Genomic DNA, 22,050 nt, shown 5'->3' with positions numbered 1-22,050 from the left:
AAAAATAAACAAATTTTTGTCGTCAAGTCATTTTCACGTTTTCTTTCAGTCCGGTTTAACTAACGACATCTTTTAGCGAATCACAAAATGAAACGATAAAGCGGTAAACAAAAGTATCAGTGACATCTATGAAAATTTTATTTAACTTATGTCAAAATTGCAGATTTTCAGCAACCAGCAACCGTGCCTAATGTCACGCTAGTAAACAATTTTTTGACATTACTCATGTTGTGCAAAAACTTGAGTCAGATAATATTGTTTATAATTTATCGGTAAACATTATACGGTGATGGTTAAACAGTCTAATAGTTTTATCATTTAATTTCAATATGTTAGCGGCGCAGAAATCGTTCTCTCAAAAACTTACGGGGTAAATATGATTTTGTAATGCCTCGCCCAAGTTCATCAAACCTGCAATGCGGGAGTCAATCAGTCAATAAATGTGTTTATGTATGCAGGATGTGCACTTAGCTTACAGGAAACATAAACATACTCATGTTTGTTTAAAAATCTACGTTACTCGATGATTCTTTCATTATATTCTCTAAAAATAAAGTCCTATTTCTGAGCAGACGTAAGTGAATTCGTTTCGTGTTGTTGATTTAGAAAATTATTTGTGTAGATCGCATGGAGCGGAAGTAAGAAGGACTGTATCCTTTCAGACCAAGTCTGGCAGCATATCGGGCTGCTCATCTTCGGTAAGTGTTCAATTTACATATCCTAGTAATATACTTTATACAAAGATTTGATAGGTGTTGTGCTTAATTGATTATTTTTATTATTGTCTGCACCATTGGTGACAGACCTTTGTGGTTTTAGTAAGGGTGTTTTGTTATACAATGTTACTTTTACTTTTGTCTTAGCGCAATATTATGAATACATGTTTTATTGATTTTTCTTTCGGAAGACCAAAAATCATAACATACAATCAATAAAAGTTTGTATGTATTGCATTATTTTTATTCAGGTCGTTTATTTATTTTATGCCGGCTTAAGGCCTCTTCCATCCTCCCCACATTGTTTTCCAGTTAACACTTTTTGCAGCTCACTCATTTTTTCTCTCCTAATTCCAATTCCAAATTGTTGTGTTGCCATGATTATTGTGATATTATATGTGAATTCTTCCCAAACCTCTGGTAGTGGTACTACATATTCAAGACAAAAACTAAATTATTCAAAATAACAACTTTTATACACAGTGAGTAAACTTAACACAATGAATGATGTTTGCTTATAAAATTCATACCTCTGTAAATATATTACATGACATAAATTTTGCAGATGTCGCTCAGTGACACGGTGGAGCCCCCGGACTGGGAGGAGCTGTCCGCCCGCCTGGTGACTGACCGGGACCCCCTCTCCTACCCCGCACACGACCTTGAAGTTAACATTGTGCCCCGTCGCATCAGAACCATCAAACATGTCATGCCCGAGGAGGACCTGTGAGTCGTCAATCCATTAGCAATATTACTTTTATTAGATTTTATCTTTTATAGTACAAACCGTTTCACTTAGCATAACATTTTTGAAAAGGGAGTAATTCAAACAATACAGATCAAATATCAACAATTTTATTAAAACCTGTTTATAAGTATTAAAATATTGATTTATTTTTATATATTATGTACCTAATATTGTGTTGTTGTTTTATTGTAAAAGCTTATGTCAGGACACAGGATTTACTAGTGAGACAGGCACAGTACATCACCAATGTAATGTAATTAATAAAGTAGAATAAATGAAATAAATAAAGAATTTGTATCTGCTGAAAATTTATGCATAAGGCATTTGACACTATTAAATAAATATCGCTTTCCAGATGCGAAGTTCCACTCCACGTTCGCGAATGTGTCCGCTGCCACACTTCAGACTGGATCGCCGTGGACTACCACTACCGCAACTTCTCCGGCTCCAGCGTCTCTCGAGAGAGGCTCAACGAGAGGCATGCGCTGATGCAGAGCATCCCAAGACAAGACTATGAGGTGGACATCGATCCTCAGCTGGTGTCTACACCTAGCGAGGAGCTTACGCTGCAGGTTAAAATCTTTTTCCGATAAATAAAATAATCTGCCCTTTTAACTTGAAACATCTAATCTTGAAGGCTAAACCGGTCTGCTGTATTTTTTTATTTTTTTTTATTTTTTTTTTTTTATTTTTTTTTTTTTTTATTTTTTTTTTTTTTACAGTGTTACCGCACAAGAGTCCCAACTGCTCCCGTCTGGAGCCAGTGAGACTATGGCATCCCCAATTGGGGTATGTTGTGAGGCTGAGGGTATTGGGGAGGGGAGGGAGATGGGGAAGAGGAAGGTGGGGAAGTACCTGGCTATTCAGATCTGGTCACCAAACACGGCTAAAGCCATTTCAAGCAACGTTTCAATTCTGAATGGTGGTCTTACACCAGGGCGATACTGAGAGTATCTTCCACTCTGGAACGTGCCGCAAATATACTATATATTATTTTAAATGAATTAATTGTGAAATAACACAAATTAATCAAATAAAATTTATTTGCGCACGCCTTGTTCGAACCCGCGACCTTCGGATCTGTAGTCGAAAGCGTATACCACTTACATCGTTGGTCTCATATAGAATATTGTATCAGATATCAGATAATTGATTGTAATGTTTTTTTTTTGCTCTCATTTGGAAAAAATAATATCTGTTATACACAGTGTCCAAAAGCTCGTAGCACAAGCGGATAACTGGTAAATTTACATCAGTCAAAAAATATTATTTTTTTTAGATCTGAGCATTTTGATATATATTTTTTTTTTTTACTTTTTCCTATTTTTTCAGCAACTTAAGGGTTAAAAAAAACTTTTATAGCCGGATCCACTTCGACACATTTTAAAGGACTAGCTGATATCAACCCCCTAGCGACTGATTTCTTTTCAAATTTAATCTAAAAAAATTCATTACATTTACTCGAAAACGAAACAAAAGCTCAAATCAAAAAGTTGTGCCACCAAATTGACTGAAAATATTATGTAGATTCACCAGTTTCCTGATTGTACTACGAGTTTCCGGACACTGTGTAGTTTTTTAGGTTCAACTTTGCAAATTTAACATCGTTTTCTGAATACGACTATGTACTATAATCATTATGGTCCTACCATTAACCTTTAATAGAGTATGGCCGTACTGTGTACGTCTGTAAAAAAATATGCAATAAAGGTATGGACATACACCATACGGCGGTGTTTGTGGAAACCTCGTATTAATAATAATATGAATTTTTATAATAATATTTTTTTTTTAACAATATTTGAACTTCTCTCGAACTCCCTTAAGAGGTTATAAACCCTGTTAAATCTTTTCTTTTTGTTAAATGTGTCAAATGATAAAATAACACTGGTCAACACATTTTTTGTCCCTTTAACGAAAGTAGGCAAATCTGACAGGAAATTTCACGCTGATTTCTGATATGTGATTAGTTTTTTTCTATCACGTCAGGTTTTTATGGGTTTTAAGTTTTACTAAAATGTGTATTAATTCATTTTTATTCGTGAGTTATCATTGATTTTTTGATTTTTCACCATCCATTCCATTTGGTCATGCTGCAAACATGAAAGAGAACTATGACAACATGAAGCTGCTGTTAACAAAAAATAAATTTGTAAAATACGAATGAAAAATATGTGGTGATCTAAAAATAATAGGGCTCCTACTAGGACTGCAAGCGGGATACACAAAGTATTGTTGTTTTCTGTGTGAGTGGGACAGCAGAGACAGGAAAAACCATTATGCCAAGAAGGACTGGTCTACTAGAAAGCACCTTAAACCTGGCACGAAGAATGTTCAACATGCTCCTTTAGTAAAATCTAAAGATATCTTACTTACACCCTTACACGTTAAATTGGGTTTGATGAAATTTTTTCAAAAGGCTTCTCTAAGGATGGAAATGGCATGATTTACTTAAAGCAAAAGTTTCCTAAGGTCAGCGACGCAAAAATTAAAGAAGGAATATTTGTGGGACCACAAATAAGGGAAGTTTTGACTGATCCGAATTTTATAACAGGGTCAATCCGCACCAAATCATCCAGAAAATTTTGGATTTGTCACCCACCATCTCAGATTTTGATGAAACTTTAAATTTTTAATCCTTCCATATAGATAAGAAAATATACCAAATTTTACCTTCCTACCTCAACTCGTTTTTTTTATGGGCAGTTGAAGTTTGGGCAAAATAAGCATTTTTACATATTCCGAGCACTCCGGAAGAGCTTGTACCTTCAATGAAAAAAAATTGTATCTTTGTCATTTATAGTGCAAATGCAATGAAAATTTTCAATATTATCAAGAAAACTATGCTGATTGCAGAAAAAAATAAATAAACCCTTTACATTTATCTACTTGACTTTAAAAAATTACCAAAAGTAATTTTTTAAGTAATTTTTGGGACGGAAAAGGTACTTTACAAAAAAGCAATATCTCGGGAAGGTACAGTGTTAATGAAGTAATTTTTTTTTTATTCATATCTACAAATAGCATAGAATCACATACAAAAATAAAATTCATGGCATTTTACTTGCTTCAATAAATAAAATCCATTTTAAACTTTTTTCAAACTTTTTGTAATTTTTTTTTTATTCTTATCTACAATAAACATAGTACAACCTAAAAAAATAAAACTCCTGGTATTTTGTGTGCTTCACAGTGTAGAAACGTTTTTAAAATGAGAAATCTTAATCATACAGAATTGTTCCAAGTTTTTTAAAATCTAGATACTGTATTTGCAAATAAAAAAAGTCAAACTTATTCGGTCCTTTACAACATGCTGGTAAGCTTGCAATGTAAGCTTAAGGCACCAACAAAATAATGTACCTTGTTCCTTACCCTGAATGCATACACCATAGCAATATTTTATAACAAGATCAACTTTTTAACTCTTTTCAATACAAAGTTAACTCTTTAAAAAACAAATACAATAAAAATAAAACAGGCAATGTAGGATTAGGTTAAATGAAAGTACATTACAATAATATTGTTTACAAATAAATGTTCAAGTTCATTTTTTACTTTTATTCTTGATCTGACCCATAAGATGGTTGAACTTTTGATCAGCATGATGAACGTCTTTTTCAAGAAAGTAGTAAGCTCTTCCTGAACCTTTTGTTGTGGGAGGGTCAACGATATTAAAAATATTTTGTAGTGGAACAAAACAAATATCTTCTTTTTGATGTGGCCAGTAAAAGGATGGAGCTGGGCCAAAAGGATGCATAAACTTGATTGATACATCACACTCGTCTTCATCTTTGGAAACCACAAGTCCAAAAAACCAATGGTTGTCATATACGCAAGCTACATAAGAGTTTGTACAAATTTGTACCATACTTAGTTGCTCAGAGCGATTTCGTTCCCCACTGAAGTTAAAAATCAAAGCATAATCTGAATCTGAACTTATCCTTTTTGTGCCAACTTCATTTTCAGACAGAGGAATAAAGCAGTGGAAACCTCGAGTGCCTGGTATTGTTTTAGCTTGTGAAAAACGCTGCTGTAATTGTTGCCTGCAAGTGAATAAGCTTTCTTTTCTCAGCAAGTAAAAATATATATTTTCTACTCTCGACTGACAAAACTTAAAAGTTTTGTCTACAGTTGTGATAGTGTTGCCAGGGCCAAGTTGCAAACTTTCTCTAGTTAGAAGACGTTTTACTGTTCCACCTATTCCATCACAGGGAGATTTCCCATGACTCGTAGCAAAAAACGACCAACATGCTTTCAAGTTGAAGTCTTTTTGATGGTGACACAGATTTAAAAAGTTTTTGCAGTTTTTATATTGCGCTGCGCAACCATCAGTAAAATAATGAACACTTTGAATTTGGGGAAATTTTTGATTTAAAAATTGAGCAACAATTTTTTGAGTTTCGTAAACGAAACTTACATCATGTTCCAAGTCATCTGAAATTACACACAAGCTTGACACTGTGAGAAACAACTACTGTATTTATATAGATGATCACTGCTTTGAAGCTGACTCAGAACTAAGCATGTCAGAGGAAACAAAGCATGTAGTATCCTGCAAACTTAGTGATGAGGCAGATAGTAATTTTCATGTTCTGTCTTGTTCTTGTTGCAGATACATCATTTCCATGTAGTGACGTGTCTCTAGGACTGTTTCTTTGATATTAGTCCATTCATTCAACCTATATTACTAGCTATATACCTAAACTATAACTTGCCCAATTACAAACTAAAAATAGATATAAAAAAAATCACAAAAAGTTTGAAAAAAGTTTAAAATGGATTTTATTTATTTTTGTATCTAGATTTAAAAAAACCTAGAACAATTCTGTATGATAAAGATTTCTTATTTTAAAAACGTTTCTACACTGTGAAGCACACAAAATACCATGAGTTTTATTTTTTTAGGTTGTACTATGTTTATTGTAGATAAGAATAAAAAAAAATTACAAAAAGTTTGAAAAAAGTTTAAAATGGATTTTATTTATTGAAGCAAGTAAAATGCCATGAATTTTATTTTTGTATGTGATTCTATGCTATTTGTAGATATGAATAAATAAAAAAATTACTTCATTAACACTGTACCTTCCCGAGATATTGCTTTTTTGTAAAGTACCTTTTCCGTCCCAAAAATTACTTAAAAAATTACTTTTGGTAATTTTTTAAAGTCAAGTAGATAAATGTAAAGGGTTTATTTATTTTTTTCTGCAATCAGCATAGTTTTCTTGATAATATTGAAAATTTTCATTGCATTTGCACTATAAATGACAAAGATACAATTTTTTTTCATTGAAGGTACAAGCTCTTCCGGAGTGCTCGGAATATGTAAAAACGCTTATTTTGCCCAAACTTCAACTGCCCATAAAAAAAAAACGAGTTGAGGTAGGAAGGTAAAATTTGGTATATTTTCTTATCTATATGGAAGGATTAAAAATTTAAAGTTTCATCAAAATCTGAGATGGTGGGTGACATGGCCTGGATGATTTGGTGCGGATTGACCCACGTAGTGTTGAGACCAGTTGAGCTAGCCGCTTGGTCAGCCTTCAAGAATGTTGTCGAGAACTTTCTTGGAAGTCATAAAAGTGAAGACTATATCAGCATTGTGTCTGAAATGCTCATAGTCTATAAAAATATGGGATGTAACATGTCACTAAAAATACACTTCCTTCACTCTCATTTGAATTTTTTCCCCGAAAATATGGGAGATGTCAGTGACGAGCACGGCGAACGATTTCACCAGGACATTGCGGATATGAAAAATTGATACCAAGGAAAGTGGAGTTCATCTATGCTAGCAGACTTTTGCTGAACCCTGCAGAGAGACTTTCAAAATACTCACAAGCGCAAATCAGGAGCAAAAAAAATTAAATTGAATTAGTTTGGAAATTTTGTTAAGTAAGTACCCGTCATACTATGGAAGAATTATGTAAAAAAACTTTGTTGAATAATAAAAAAACCTGACCTATTAAAAAATTTTTTTGTTTCATTTCGTGTTTATGGATACTAAATACATATAAAAAAATTAGCTATGCTTAAGGGACAGCACTTAAAAAAATAAATGTCGACCAGTGTAATTTAAAAAAAATGAGATTACAATGGATCTGGCAGCAATATGTTCGATTATCTAGGCATTATGTTCAACAGTAAACTCACCTTTGTATGTCATATTAATAATATTATCAACAATGCCCTAAAGACTCTTGGCTTTGTTTTGAGAGCTGCAAAAGATTTCAATAATTTAGGAACATTTATTATGTTATATAAAACCCTTGTCAGATGCCAATGAGTATAACTCTACGTTATGGTCTCCATTTTTCAATATTCATTCAGATAACATTGAAAAGATTCAACGGAAGTTTCTAAGGTTTATAAATTATAAATTGCATATTCCAATACAAAACATAAAGTACAATTAGGTACCTCTTGGATAAAATGTCTCTATTGAAACTTTCAGAAAGAAGAATAAGCACAGATTTAATACTGTTACAAAGAATACTACATTTTAAAATTGACTGTCCCGAATTACTTCAATGTATCAATATCCATGTTCCCAAAAAATCATGCCGACATTTCTTACCTTTTTACTTCAATAACACCAGGACACTAGCTTACCAAAATTCTCCGATTCCGAGACTTCACAATCTCGGAAACAAATATTCTGATCTGGGTGATATATTTCATTTGAAAACTAATCAGTATAAATGTTGTATATTCTATCACTTTTATTCTTCTAGACACAAATAGACCTATGTACCCATATAACTTCTCCGCTTCTACTATTTTGTTTTGTTGAATCTTTTAAATTCAATTATATGCGTGAGAATTCATTTTTGCCATTATGTTTGCATTCTTCTTTATTGTATTAATTTTTAAGTGTTTACTCTGATACAAAATGCTTGTATTTTTTTTAAAAGAAAAGCCCACTAGGGCGTGTAATAAATAAATAAATATAACAATCATAAGAAAAATTGAATTATACGCCTAAAAACGATAATAGGGTATTTTCACTGTTTTTTTTTTTTATTCTTGAAAAAATTAAGAACAAAATTACGATGATGAATGTATTTTTATTTTATTTTTATGTTCACGAATAAATTTTCTGTAACAATTTAAAATGTACCTTTTTCAATTTGCCGCCAAAATAATGTGTTCATAAATTCGGCGGCATTGACGTCACGCCAGGCAGCGTTGGTGATTTTCCACACCCCATGAAAATACCCCATTCTAACTTCCTATTTCTCTCTTTAGGGCTACTCCCAACCTTCGAGTGGCCGCCAATCCGTGTCGTCAATCTCTTCGGCTTCCTCATGCAACGACACCCTGACCCCGAGGGGCTCCTGGGCCTCCCTGGACCTGCGCAGCTCCTCCTCTGACCCGCTGCTGCCCGACCTGCTGGAGCGCCGTCCCCCCGACCAACTGGACCTTATCAACGAGGGGCGCCGCATGGAAGGCCGGCGCGGGGGCCTGCTGGGGCTCTACGCTTCGTACGTGGATGATGAGGAAAGCGTGGAGAAGCGGACGCAGGCAGAAGCGCCCAGTGAAATCATGGGGCATAGGATCTTGGTGAAGTGTTTGCAATTGAGGTAATTCAAATAATATATCATTCACATTGGGTTTATCAAAGTAACTTATTTGTAAGTAATCATGGTAAATATGTTATTGCCTCTTCTAATGTGTGGCATGGAATCCTGAATTATAAACCAAGCATTGACACAAAAGATAAAAAGGGATTTATTTAAATTTTTGATTTACTTATAGGCACATCCTCAAAATAACCCTTTTTTATGTGACGCCTCACAAGAGTGCCCCTGTCTGTACAGTGTAAAGGCAGAGAAGCTATATTGCCACCTGGTTGGGCAGCGTTATGAAACGGGTTAAGGTAGGGGCTGAAGGAAGGGATTTATTAATGCGGGTCTAAAAGAGGCCCGGATTATATGAAAGCGGAAAAATATATTAACTAATTTCAAAGTTCTTCATCAAATTGCCAAATGTTGGAATATTGTGCAAGATATAATATATGTAATTACAAAATTCCAATTTCGGATGTGACTGTCTATAACTCCGGTTCAATGAACTCTTAAGTGTCATCATTTTCAAAATCAAGCAATGAAGTACAAACTATAATATTTTTAACAGAAAATTATTATAATTGCTTTTTTCAAAATTGGAACTGATTTGTCAAGAATTTAGATATTCCAATCATTTTTCACAGGTCTATGCAGTCTATATATGTGTATATGTATAATAATGTTTCTTTGTTTGTGCCCTATAGACTCAAATATTGGACAGGTTTGTTCTTATTAGTGCCAGGAGTTTTTAGAGAGTAGTTTGAATAGTAGAAAAAGTCGGGGACGACCGAGGAAGACATAACGCAATATCTCTGGACTGGAATGCGGAACTGTAGAAAGCTAGTATATTATACAAATTTAAAATCTCCAATACGAGGAGTAATAAGTCGCACTATGAGATGCGACAAGTACAAATTTACAATCTTATACACCCTTACAATGAATGAGCACTGGCTGCATGATTTTATATGTAAGCAATACATTTAGGTAGCAGGTTCTGATATCTGAAACACTTTGAGATTTACTCTGGATATAATGATCAAATATTCTTGTTGGATCAATTTCTCAGTTGTCTTATCTCGAAAAAGTTTTTCTTATTCTTTATCATTTATATTTTAGATTGGATCTAGAAGTGGAGCCCATATTCGCCTCAATGGCGCTATACGACGCCAAAGAGAAGAAGAAGGTATCTGAGAACTTCTACTTTGACCTGAACTCCGATACCATCAAGCAGATGCTGGCCTCACACATCCCCACCTGCGACGTGTCCACCCTGAGTCGCAGCGCTGTATTTGACATCACCCACCCCACCCCCGATCTGTTCCTGGTCATCCGACTAGAGAAGGTGCTGCAGGGGGATATAACAGAGTGTGTGGAGCCCTACATCAAAGAAGACAAGGTAAAAAAATAAATGAAACCAGTATAATCATCAATATCAATATAAAATATACAATACAACATTATTTATTTCTTTGATGAACTGTCCATAAACTTTTATTATTTTGCTTCCTAAGGCTAGTCTCACATTGACAGCTTAGCAGCATGATTTAGCAGTGCGTTTAGCTGCGTTCATTTTACTTTTGCTCCACATACGAGGCCCTGAGGAAAATAATTCCTCTCAGGGCTTAGGCCTTTTTAGAGAAGTAAGGAGAGGAAGCTCTGGGAAGGAAAAAGGCATGAGGGGTTGTTGAGTGACCAACGTATGAATCTATCCCTCCCACTGCAAGCGGTGCAAGGCGATGTTCCGAGAGAGTCTTGCTTGCTGGAGAGGTCAAAAGGTCTTCCTCAACCAGTCTCTTGCGATCTCGCCTGCCACGCCGGTGGGCAGATGCATCCGCCACCAAGACCCGGACAAACCTCACCACATTAACCCGGGTACCCGTGCTAAGTTACCAAACGCAGTGAACCACTTTGGGTGACCTACGGCAGATGTGTTGGTTATCCAATAAATTGTTCCCGGGGCGGTGGTACCCATACCTGCCTCCCAAATTTTGTATATCAAAAACTATTGTGCGGTTAAGTCGATAATGTGTATAGTCCTGCAATTTACATATTAAATGATGAAGTGGCTGAATCTCACTGCTAAATCACAAATGTGAAATTAGCATAAACTGTGTTTTTTCCCATGATATCTGGCAGTGAATTGTACTACTTTTTTTTTTACCATTTTACTGCAGAGGGTAAGAGTAAACAGAAAAGTAGATGCTATACAACCCTGTCCGTCTTGAGACAAAATCCTTGCTTCATTCATAATCATAAAATATTATATTTTAAATTTCTGTTTCCAGAATAGAGAAAAGGTGAAAGCCGGCGCAATAGCAGCCTGCGAGCGACTGGGAAAGTACCGGATGCCTTTTGCTTGGACAGCCATATATCTCATGAGCGTTATCAATGGGCCTAGCAGTCTGGAAAGGGAAATGTCTGCTGGTTCCGACAGAGACTCCATCTCTTCCACTTCACAGAGCAATAGTCTTGGTAAGCTACCTCAAAATATCTCTATAATTCTCTCATTCAACCTTTATACCTTCTGCTATTCCTCCCTTATTACTTTCTGTACACAACAACTAACATTGGCCATGAAACAGATCTACTTTATTCCGATAAGTGGAACTACATATTGTTGTACTGATTAACAAGAAAAATTAGTCTGCGCAAACAAGGGTTATGATCCTCTACAACTCTGATTTTTTACTGGTCATTTATGAACTTATTGCTCATTCAGAGGTGATGTGAGACAAGCCAGCATGTATGACTTCTAGCCTTGTTTATGTTTATAGGAAATCCACAGAGATAAACATCATAGTTTTTGTCATCTTTGGGGATGCTGTGAGAAGGATATTTTTAAGGAAAGAAAAGATATATATGGGTTTTGATGTTATATTATTTGATTGCCTGTTTTTGCATAAGTCAACACTTTTTTTACTAGTTTTGAAAGATTGTTTATCAATAGCCACTCTTAATTTTGTTTTCATTGCAGACCGCAAGACATCAGCAGGTAGCCTGGAGCAGCTCCGTCGCCAGGGCACCGGGGGCTCATTGTGTCGCCGCGGTTCACTAGAGCGCCGCGCCATGTCTTACTCCAGCACCACCAGCAACACGGATGATCTGGCTCAGAGTCTGGCTACTTTCAAGCCCATCACCATCACTGTTACCAACTTCTTCAAACAGGTATTAATTAATTTTTTAAATATATCTATGTATTTGTATTTCAATTTTATTTTCGTGAATGAATGAATGCAGATCTTGGAAGCGGAAATTAACCAACTTCCTGATATCCGATTGAGCTGAGACTCAGCAGATAGACTCGTTTTCGATGATAATGCATTCTATCAACTTTTGATGGCACTCATGCACACACACTCCCACACAGAAGCATTTTTCTGAATGGTTGACATCACAGCAGTTATTTTACTAAATAAATATCGTTCCTACTCAATTAGAATTTGGCTTAGTTGTTAACGCGGTTGACTTCAGTTTTCGGGGAGGAAAGTCAATCCTCAGACTAACCAAAGAAATAACAATAAATCAAAATAAAAATTTAAAAGACATTATAAAAGTTCACAGCAGTTAAAAACTAGTCCCTGGAGAGAAAGGTTCAATCCTCAGTCAAACAAAAAAAAAAAGAAAATAGTATTTTTAAATGAAAATAATAAAATGGTAAAAAAAGTTTTTTATAGGTTAATTTTTTAGGGTACTTATTTTGTTCAAATGGGAAAATGTGTTGAAATGGAATGTTGTACAACAGGTGATCTATATTTCCATTAATTCCAATAATCGTACATCCATCCTTCTATGACATTTTTTTGACACATTTATAAAAAAAGGTTAGTAGTAAATGAGTAAATCGACTGTACTGTTCCAACGCTTAAGATATCCACCTGTTTTATGCTGTTGATAAATAGGATAGGAGAAACAATCTATTTTATTTAACACATTCAATGGGTATTCTTTTTTATTTTTATTATTTCAAAATAGAGATTTATTTGTACTGTCTATCATTTCACCACATTCCTTTAACAGTAAACCTGTCCCTTTGATAAAGTTCACCAGGGTTGTCATTAGACATGTGGCTATATCTCATGTCTAATGACAACCCTGTGTATCTTACAATGTATCTTCCCAGGTATTTGAGCCTTGTTCCCATGACTGCGAAACATTGGCACCATAGATGAATTGGAGTCTAGGGTTAACAACCTACCTATTATCTAACCTAACCTAATCCATTCGAGTGTTACAGGAAAGTGATAAACTACGCGATGAAGACTTGTACAAGTTTCTCCTTGAGTTGAAGCGGCCATCTTCCATTATGAAAAAACTTAAAAACATAACTGGAGGACTGAAGTTGGAAATTTCTCCTTGTCCCGAAGACGTCAAAAATGGTCTGACTCCGGAATTAGCAAAACTTCACCCTTACACAGGTAATATTTTAATCACATCTTCTTACTTCATCCACAACAAAAGCCTTTCTGATTCCACACAGATGAGATGTTTGATTCTGTTTCAGACGCCAGTAAGCCTTGTAAAGAAATCCTTCCATTTCCACTGCTTCCGCTGATGGTTCCCCACTACCAGTATAGGAACCTGCTCTACATCTATCCCAAAGACCTGAACTTCACAGCATTTGCGTCTCGCACTGGTTCGGCCAGAAACATTGCTGTAAGTTTCATTAATCTTTATTAACATATTTCCTATTTGATAACATGATTGTGAACAATAAGTTTTTATGTCATATTTTTTTTTATTTGCTTCGAAGGTTCGAGTTCAATTGATGTCTGGGGAGGACCAATCGCAAGCCCTGAATGCAATATTTGGCCGAAGTTCTGCCTTGGAATTCACAACTGAAGCATATTCAACAGTCACCTACCACAACAAGTAATACATTTAATCATTCTTCCGGCAATGATGAACTTGACTGAAAAAATATTATCCCTTAAAAATATATATATATATATATATTCATATAGATCAACAAACACTAATTCTGAATACATAAGTTTTATTACATATAGAAATTATAAATCGTCATTCAAAAACGGTTAAGAAAAGGTCGCTTAGATGGTTTGGCCATGTAGAGCGAATGAGCGAAGAAAGGAGTGTATGGAGAACATATTTATTTATTTATTAATTAACACCCTCATTCGGGTCTTTTACATATGAACACATTAAGAAATTTACATTATTTATTGTACATAACTGAATTTCTTCATTAACAACACTTTATATTTGTTTAAAGATAAATTTAATATGTCCACTGATTTGGTATAATTGTTTCCCTCCATTAGTATTCTGGACAAAGAGGAATACAAATGGTAGTTAGTCCCAGAATTTCTGCACTGAAATAAATCCTGACTTCTAGTATTACATTGTGGAATCCGGAAGCATATCAATTCTAGCAATTCTATATGACGCAATGTGAATGGTAGCAGAAGTCGGGGACGCCCGAGGAAGACATGGCACGATCAAGTGAATCAGATTCAAATTTTGTCCTGTACCGTGTTTAAATTAAAAACAATAAATTGTTGTGGTATTGTTTAGATTTGTAATATTATAAATTATTTATTTTATTGCCTTATTTTATATTGTGAACCAGATACTTGAGTCAGACCATGTTAAGAGTCAGAACAATAGAAGAGTACGTATGAGACGATATATGAATGTGAATGAGGCAAGAAGTGTGTATCAAGACCGAGATATTTGACGGTCCGTTCCCTCCGCCTACCCTTGCGGTGAAACGGCGTGATGGTTAGTTAGTTTTAAAAATGGTTAAACCTGTAAAAGACTTAAATGCCCTGTGATTGGTCAGCCAGTTCTGACAGAATTTACATGTGTTGGTCGGCAGGGTGCATTAGAATATGGACAATTTTGTTACTAAGTTATGCTGCGTAGACTCTCACATGGGTCACCACTGCGATATACAAATTATTTCAAAAGCATTCATGTTTTTTGGAAATAATGCTAAATATTTAAATTGGGGGATTTGTTGAGTTTATTCTGACTCTAGTGGAATTGACCTAACCGTTAACCGAAAAAACCGCGATGCATATGACGTAATGCGTACCCCTCATTTATGCAGGATTTGAAAAATGCTAATTTCGAAAATTATTTTTACTATGAAATCAACATAAGTAAAAAAAGTTTAAAATACCGGTATTAAAGTTACAAGGTGAACTTTCATATTTTTACTTTATTTTAAATTGACTGGAATTCCTTATTAATAATAATACACGTATCTATGAAACGATTGAGTAAGTCCATCTACTTACGGGGCAACTATAACTAAACTGAGCTGGCAACTGCCGGTTGCAAACTGGTTGGCCATCGAGCTTCTCTCGCGGCGCAACTCAAGTTTATGAATTCACAAATTATCTGAGCTTGTTTAACCATAAAGTGAAGAAGAACACTTCAGCTGTCATATTGTGTTAAAAAATATCAGCAGAATCAAGTGGTGATGAAGCCGCCATTATTTATTATTACTATCAGCGAAGGCGGAATCCTCTACAAAGAAAGTTTTGGGTTTTGGCAACTGGCAACTGAAAACGCACAGGCGATTAGCACTACGAGTTGCGAGTAACTGGTTGTGTCGCTCGGGTTTTTGGTAAGTTGTTGCCCTTGTGTAGACCGCCATTGAAACACACAGGATAGCAACTTGAGTTGCCAACTGGTTTTTTTATAGTTGCCCCGTGATTGGATGGACTAACTTTGATTTCCAACTATTTTTGTATTTCTGACTGTATTTAATTCTTTAACAGATGTCCGTCTTTCTACGATGAAATAAAAATAAAGCTACCAGCTAACCTCGGAGACCACCACCACCTTTTGTTCACATTCTACCATATATCCTGCCAAAGGAAACCAGTTGCAGCACCGGAACTAGAAAAGACTATTGAGACCGCCGTTGGTTACTCGGTAAACACAATACTTATAACTATTTACAAAATATTATTCATATATCTCTTACTTATATTTACAAGCGCAGATCCGTGACAAATCATGGGATATTATGTTGGTAATTCTAGTTAATACCACTTTCTTGAAATAGAAAAAGTGCAGACCCTTGAAAAAATACAAAATCAGACTTAACCCTGAGAAATTAAAAAATAAAAATTCACATTTTAAATACAGAATTTATTATTAAAATAATGTATACATATTACCTTTATACAAAAGAAAACTGGAAAAATTATATTTTAGGTAGGTGCTTTATCGATTTTTTTATAAATTAACTCCAAACAGGAGGCCACGATGAAAAAAAATTACCTGAGGGGTTGGTAGGAATCTGGGGGTCAATGTGTCTAGGAGTGACGGACGTATGAATCCATCCCTCCCACTTCGGTGCAAAGCGATGGGTCGAGAGAAAGTCCTGTTGGAGAGGTCAAAAGGACTCCCTCAACCAGTCTCTCCCAATTCGACATGCCCCACAGTAGGTGGGTAAACGCATCCGCCGCCAAGACCTAGGCAAACCTCACCTCATGAACCCGGGCACCCCTGCTAAGTCACCAAACTTAGTAAACCACTTGGGGTGACCTATGTCAGGAGTGTTTGTTATCCAATAAATGGTTCCCAAGGCGGCGGCACCCATACCCACCTTCTAAATTGAAAATTTAAGTTTATCATTTTGTTACAATAAGTTTGAAATTTTGAAAATGACCCTTATCACAGCCATCTTTATTAATACAGGCCGTTCTGTTGAAAATTCACTGACATTTAAAGAGACCTCTTAGCTACTAAACCCTGCTAAACCCGCTGCCAGAAGTCGGGAAACAAGTCTCTGCATTAAATGTCAGTGCATTTTATACAGCACGGCCTTTAATAATAAAGTTGGCGATGCCCTTGTTCAAAGCAAATCCGAGTTCTAGAGTTCATTGTTCCAGAGTTACAGACAGACACACAACCGCAATAAGTATTTTTGATTATTTTTCAGTGGCTGCCAATGTGTAGGTCAGGAAGACTTACGACAGGAGAGTATAACCTGCCTGTGATGCTTGAATCTCCTCCGCCAAACTACTCTTACATCTTTCCAGAAGTTCTTCTTCCGGGAACTAAATGGATCGATAATCACCGGCCAATATTCACCATCTCGCTCGAACCTATCTCCTCTGTTAATCCGATGGTAAGAAAAAACATATTTAGCTGGATAGCAATTTATTTATTTATTACGAAAGATATATTACAATAATGATAATTGGTTTTGTATGTTCGAAGGACTCTCATATGGAAAGATTTATATGTGCCTGCGAAGCTGTTCAAGAAGGAGTTATACCTCCGCGCATTGGCCTTTCTAACATGGAAGCTGAACTACGAAATAGGTACCAAATATACTACGTACATATTTATTTTTGCCTGTAAATATTAACACACTTCCTATGGGAAGGGTAGTTCTACCTTTTACACCAGTCTTACTTGAATGGATGTATGATTGCTCTTCAATAATTCTGTATGAATATTGTATATAATATGTATATGTATGAACAATGTGATATATACAAGTCTCTCATTTTCTTATCTTTTTGTCTCTTGGTGGAAGAAAATTTAATCAAAAGGAAACTATACTGAACCTGTAGAATGGGTAATAAATCCTTACACTTATGGCACTGGAGACGTATAGTTATTTTTTCATATATTTTAAGTATGTTATAAAATAAACTACATTTTTTATACAATAAACATCACTAAATGGCCCAAAAATGGCTTTAATTTCAGTTTATCGAGTTGTATTACAAAGTAAGCTTTAATTTCGGAGAGTTTCATACTTTTATAGTTGGTGTGTGGTGACTAATGTGTAAAAAAAAGTTTGTTCGAAAATATGTATTATTTTCAAATATATACTGGTTAAAGCAAAATACATTTTCTAGATCGAGACCCTATTTTCGCCCGCTTGAAGTGTATTCAAATAAAGATTTTTTGCTATTTATCAGTCATTCAACATCCACTGCTTCAACCTTCCTTCCTGAAATGATTGTGCTCTTGGAATAAATATAAAAACATGCCAATAATTCAACGGTTCAAAGTCAAAGAACATTATGTAGAAAACATTGTTTGACTTTATATCCTAGAATCATTTGTTTGTTTTTTTGAGATAAAGTTGTTTGACATTAAGCTCTCGAAATGGACCTTAACATTAAGTTTTTACTGTAATATTGGGATGGCGGAATTCGTAGTAGTCTGTTCCATGATAACTCAACACAGTGACAATTCAACACACTTTTGAAAAGTGATATTACAGTGACATTAGAAACGATGAAATTTTTTTTTTTTTAACTTAACCTAACCTACATAACCCAGTTAATAAAGTTTTTGTTTCATCTCTTTCCATGACTTTATATAACTTTTTAAAGATGTGATGAATTATCATTGTGATGATTTATCCGGTTACCGTAGTAGTCAATAGAGTGTAATTAACACAATGTTTTCAATGATGTGTTATTTCAGTATCATTGACCTTCCGAATGCGGGCATTGAGCCCCTGGTAAAGAGCTTGCCGGTGGTACTGGATAAATTAATGCTGTTGCTCGTGATGCCTCCGTTCCTGAATGGACAACAGTTAAACATAGCGCAAGACGTATTCAGCTGCCTCTCGCAAATCTTCACCAACATAACGGTGAGCTTGAATCTGAACACAATTCTTTTGGAATATGTACTAGCAACATTACTTAACAAAATGTTCATGTTAATTTATTGTGAGGTACACTGTGATATGAAATTTATTAAAAAAACTAGTGGGCGCTGGCAACCGTTATCCTGCCACACACCGCCTTCTACGTAGACCGCATTTTATATAGACCTCATTTTATGTAGACCGCCTTTTATTTGTTGTCGCTGTTGCGGGATATTTTATGCATTTGACACACATAGAATACATGCGCAAGTCACATCCATCGTATTTGATATCGATCATTTCAGCAGATTGTGATTATTGTTCAGTACAACGAAAATAAGTAAAAATGCAACCGGTACCGTGCTATACTCTTATAACTGCCTTGAAGTATATGTCTTTCACAGTGTGACAGATTGCCGTACGAATACTATCCATAGAAAACTGCCTTGAAGTATATGTCTTTCACAGTGTGACAGATTGCCGTACGAATACTATCCATAGAAAACTGCCTTGAAGTATATGTCTTTCACAGAGTGACAGATTGCCGTACGAACACTATCCATAGAAAACTGCCTTGAAGTATATGTCTTTCACAGAGTGACAGATTGCCGTACGAACACTATCCATAGAAAACTGCCTTGAAGTATATGTCTTTCACATAGTGACAGATTGCCGTACGAATACTATCCATAGAAAACTGCCTTGAAGTATATGTCTTTCACAGAGTGACAGATTGCCGTACGAACACTATCCATAGAAAACACTTTCGATATACATTTTTTATTTCATGATAATAAATAAAAATTGAATTTTATAAATAAGGTATATAAAGATTGATTCTTAAGTCTGAACAATATTGTTGTTTTAAATTATAGTAATGAATTTTAATTTAATGTAATGCGATTTGGTGAACAATATTTTCTGTCAATCCATCTTTTGCCAATACGAATAGATAAAGCTTACACAACTTAACAATCAATTTCGACCCTTTTTTCCTATAAAAAATCCGTATTATCGCATTAAAAATATTGAGAGGGGGGGAAGGGTGTGAAGAAAAGTTAAAATTTGTGGTTAAGTGTATTTTTGGATGATAAAGCTGAAATTAAATTCGTTGAAAAAAAATTTAAAATAAATTTAAGATCTCCACAACAGCGCCACCATCCATACACATTTACAAAATTTCATTGAAATCGGTTGGGTGGTTTCGGAGATTAGCGCAACTAACACAGTGACACATGATTTTTATATATTAAGATTAGAATGGTAAACAATTTGTACACTATTAGAATAGGTTGGTTTGGGGATCAGTTTTGTTTAGTTACGTACTAAATGAGTGGTCTGTTATTTGTGTAGAATATGAGTGACGGCAGTGTGTGTGACGCCCACGGACGCAGCCCCCTGCTGGGCTCCTACATCCAGTTTCAGTGCCTCATCCCCCGCCCCGCCAAGCCGCCCTCCACCACTTACACCCATCCTCGCAGCCCCACGCAACAACCAGACCTGATGACCACTCTACAGATGGCCAGGAATAAATCAGGTACTTGCATATTTAAAAAATACTCATGCTTACAGAAGCTGCCATGTATAAATATATAACTATGGTTTTCTATGTTTTAAAATGGGTATTCCAGCAATTTTTTTGAACTACAACACTCTTTTAAATTAAATGAATATGCATAAAATGTCTGACTTCTGAAGGATTTTCACTGACCTAGTATTTCTATATAAAATTCTAAATGATGCATTTGAAAGTCCAGAATTGCTTGCATCTATAAGCTTTCGGATTCCACTACGTAATAATAGAATTCCGGATTTATTTCATTGCAGTAATTCTGGTACTAACTACCATATATACATATTCCTCATTGTCCAGAATACTTATGCAGGGAAATAATTATACCAAGTCAGTGGACAAATTTAATTTATCAATTAACAAATACAAAAGATTGTTACTGAGGCAGTTTAGTTTAATAATGATTTACTGTATTAATATATAATTTTTACTATGTAAAAGCCCCGAAAAATATTTTAATAAAGTAATAAACAATAACCTCTTTAATGCTGGCCTTTCCAACGCAATCTATTCCACTATTTGATACAATATGTATGTTTTAGGGCGCTTTATTTCACAGACTTGGAACAATTTGTCAAACTCCAAAGTTATAATTCAAGTTCTGTTATTATGTTATGGGCCGATTGTTTCACAGAACTTGATTTTTAACATTTGAATTTTATGAATTGTTCAAATTCTGCGAAACAGCCCTTCCTTGATGTGGATGTTTCCTTTTTCAATTTACCAAATTAATGATCCTGCCCTAAGTTTATAGTGTATAAATGTTTGTATTTTTGCTTATAGGAGAAGTGTTTGAATGGTGCACAAACCTTGCTACTGCAAGTGGAGTTGTGACGAACTCCGGTACTGGATCAACTTGCAAAGTATTGCACGAGGAACTGTCTCTTCAATGGGTAGTGGCCAGTGGTTCCACTAGAGACCTGGCAATGCAAAACTCTTGGTAATATTACCAAACTGTTCACTTAAAGCTACAATTTTAATAATGATGTTATGATTTTTAATAATATTTTTTAATTAATTTATGTAGATAGTTTTAAATTGAGCGACAGTGATAATTGGATGTAATATTTGTTTCAGGACCCTTTTTGAGCTCATGATCAAGTCCATGGTTGAACAACTATGGTGGAATGGTACCTTGGAAGCCCCGAGGAAGACCAGGTTCTCTGACCAGTACACCGATGACATAACAACCCTCGTCAGCAACATTACATCGGAGATTATATCCCGATATGGAAAGGACAGCAAATTGACCCAGTCGTTGAACAATAGCTTGGCTTTCTTCCTATTCGACTTACTAAGCATTGTCGATAGAGGATTCGTGTTTGGATTGATTCGCAGTTATTATAAACAGATGTCAGCTAAAATTGCTTCACTTCCTGATGCAGTTCCATTGATTCATTACAAGGTACATGATATAATAAAATAATTTTTACTACTTTTAACTTATTCTTATGCCTCAAATTGTTTTTCTTATTATAATTTTTTGGTTACATTAACCTTTTGAACGCGTTAATTTGCTCCGTTTTATCTATACCCGTACGCGGTACATATTTTCAAATACCTATGCACGCAATTAAATGTCAAATTACAGCATTCTGGCTTGATTTATTGGACTATATAGTCAGAACAGATTATTCTCCTCAATATGAAAACAAATCCTCGTGTGTCAACACTCTTAGATGTTTGTAAAAACAAAAACATAAAATTTCACACAAAGATGTTATCTTTTGAATGTGGTCCCGCCATTCACTCGGCGTGTGTGTACTTAGGCCACTGCGTTGATAGACACAAGTGGGACTCCATGATCACTTATCATTTTTAGTTATGAAAAGTTGTGAATGACATACTAGTAC

General features: G+C 35.2%; 1 protein-coding gene across 2 annotated transcripts in view; it reads left to right on the top strand.

Moving 5' to 3' along the window:
- The first annotated feature begins 228 nt into the window (after positions 1-228).
- Zir (dedicator of cytokinesis) overlaps positions 229-22,050 on the top strand; it is a 49,862-nt gene continuing 28,040 nt past the window's right edge. For both annotated transcript variants that reach the window (XM_089630897.1, XM_089630896.1), the window contains exons 1-18: positions 229-370; positions 623-698; positions 1,282-1,442; positions 1,820-2,036; positions 8,710-9,044; positions 10,149-10,428; positions 11,318-11,504; positions 12,007-12,197; positions 13,267-13,447; positions 13,534-13,685; positions 13,783-13,901; positions 15,779-15,935; positions 16,951-17,139; positions 17,232-17,335; positions 18,459-18,627; positions 19,978-20,161; positions 20,981-21,137; positions 21,275-21,602. In XM_089630897.1, the coding sequence (XP_089487023.1) occupies positions 330-370; positions 623-698; positions 1,282-1,442; positions 1,820-2,036; positions 8,710-9,044; positions 10,149-10,428; positions 11,318-11,504; positions 12,007-12,197; positions 13,267-13,447; positions 13,534-13,685; positions 13,783-13,901; positions 15,779-15,935; positions 16,951-17,139; positions 17,232-17,335; positions 18,459-18,627; positions 19,978-20,161; positions 20,981-21,137; positions 21,275-21,602 (3,228 nt within the window). In that variant the 5' untranslated portion in view covers positions 229-329. The remainder of the gene's footprint in view (positions 371-622; positions 699-1,281; positions 1,443-1,819; positions 2,037-8,709; positions 9,045-10,148; positions 10,429-11,317; positions 11,505-12,006; positions 12,198-13,266; positions 13,448-13,533; positions 13,686-13,782; positions 13,902-15,778; positions 15,936-16,950; positions 17,140-17,231; positions 17,336-18,458; positions 18,628-19,977; positions 20,162-20,980; positions 21,138-21,274; positions 21,603-22,050) is intronic.

This window comes from Hesperophylax consimilis, chromosome 4 (assembly GCF_061612785.1).
Source record: "Hesperophylax consimilis isolate HC1 chromosome 4, BYU_Hcon_1.0, whole genome shotgun sequence".
In the NCBI taxonomy this organism is placed as follows: domain Eukaryota; kingdom Metazoa; phylum Arthropoda; class Insecta; order Trichoptera; family Limnephilidae; genus Hesperophylax; species Hesperophylax consimilis.
Note: the sequence above shows the minus strand (reverse complement) of the source record. Positions and strands in the feature narration are given on the sequence as shown.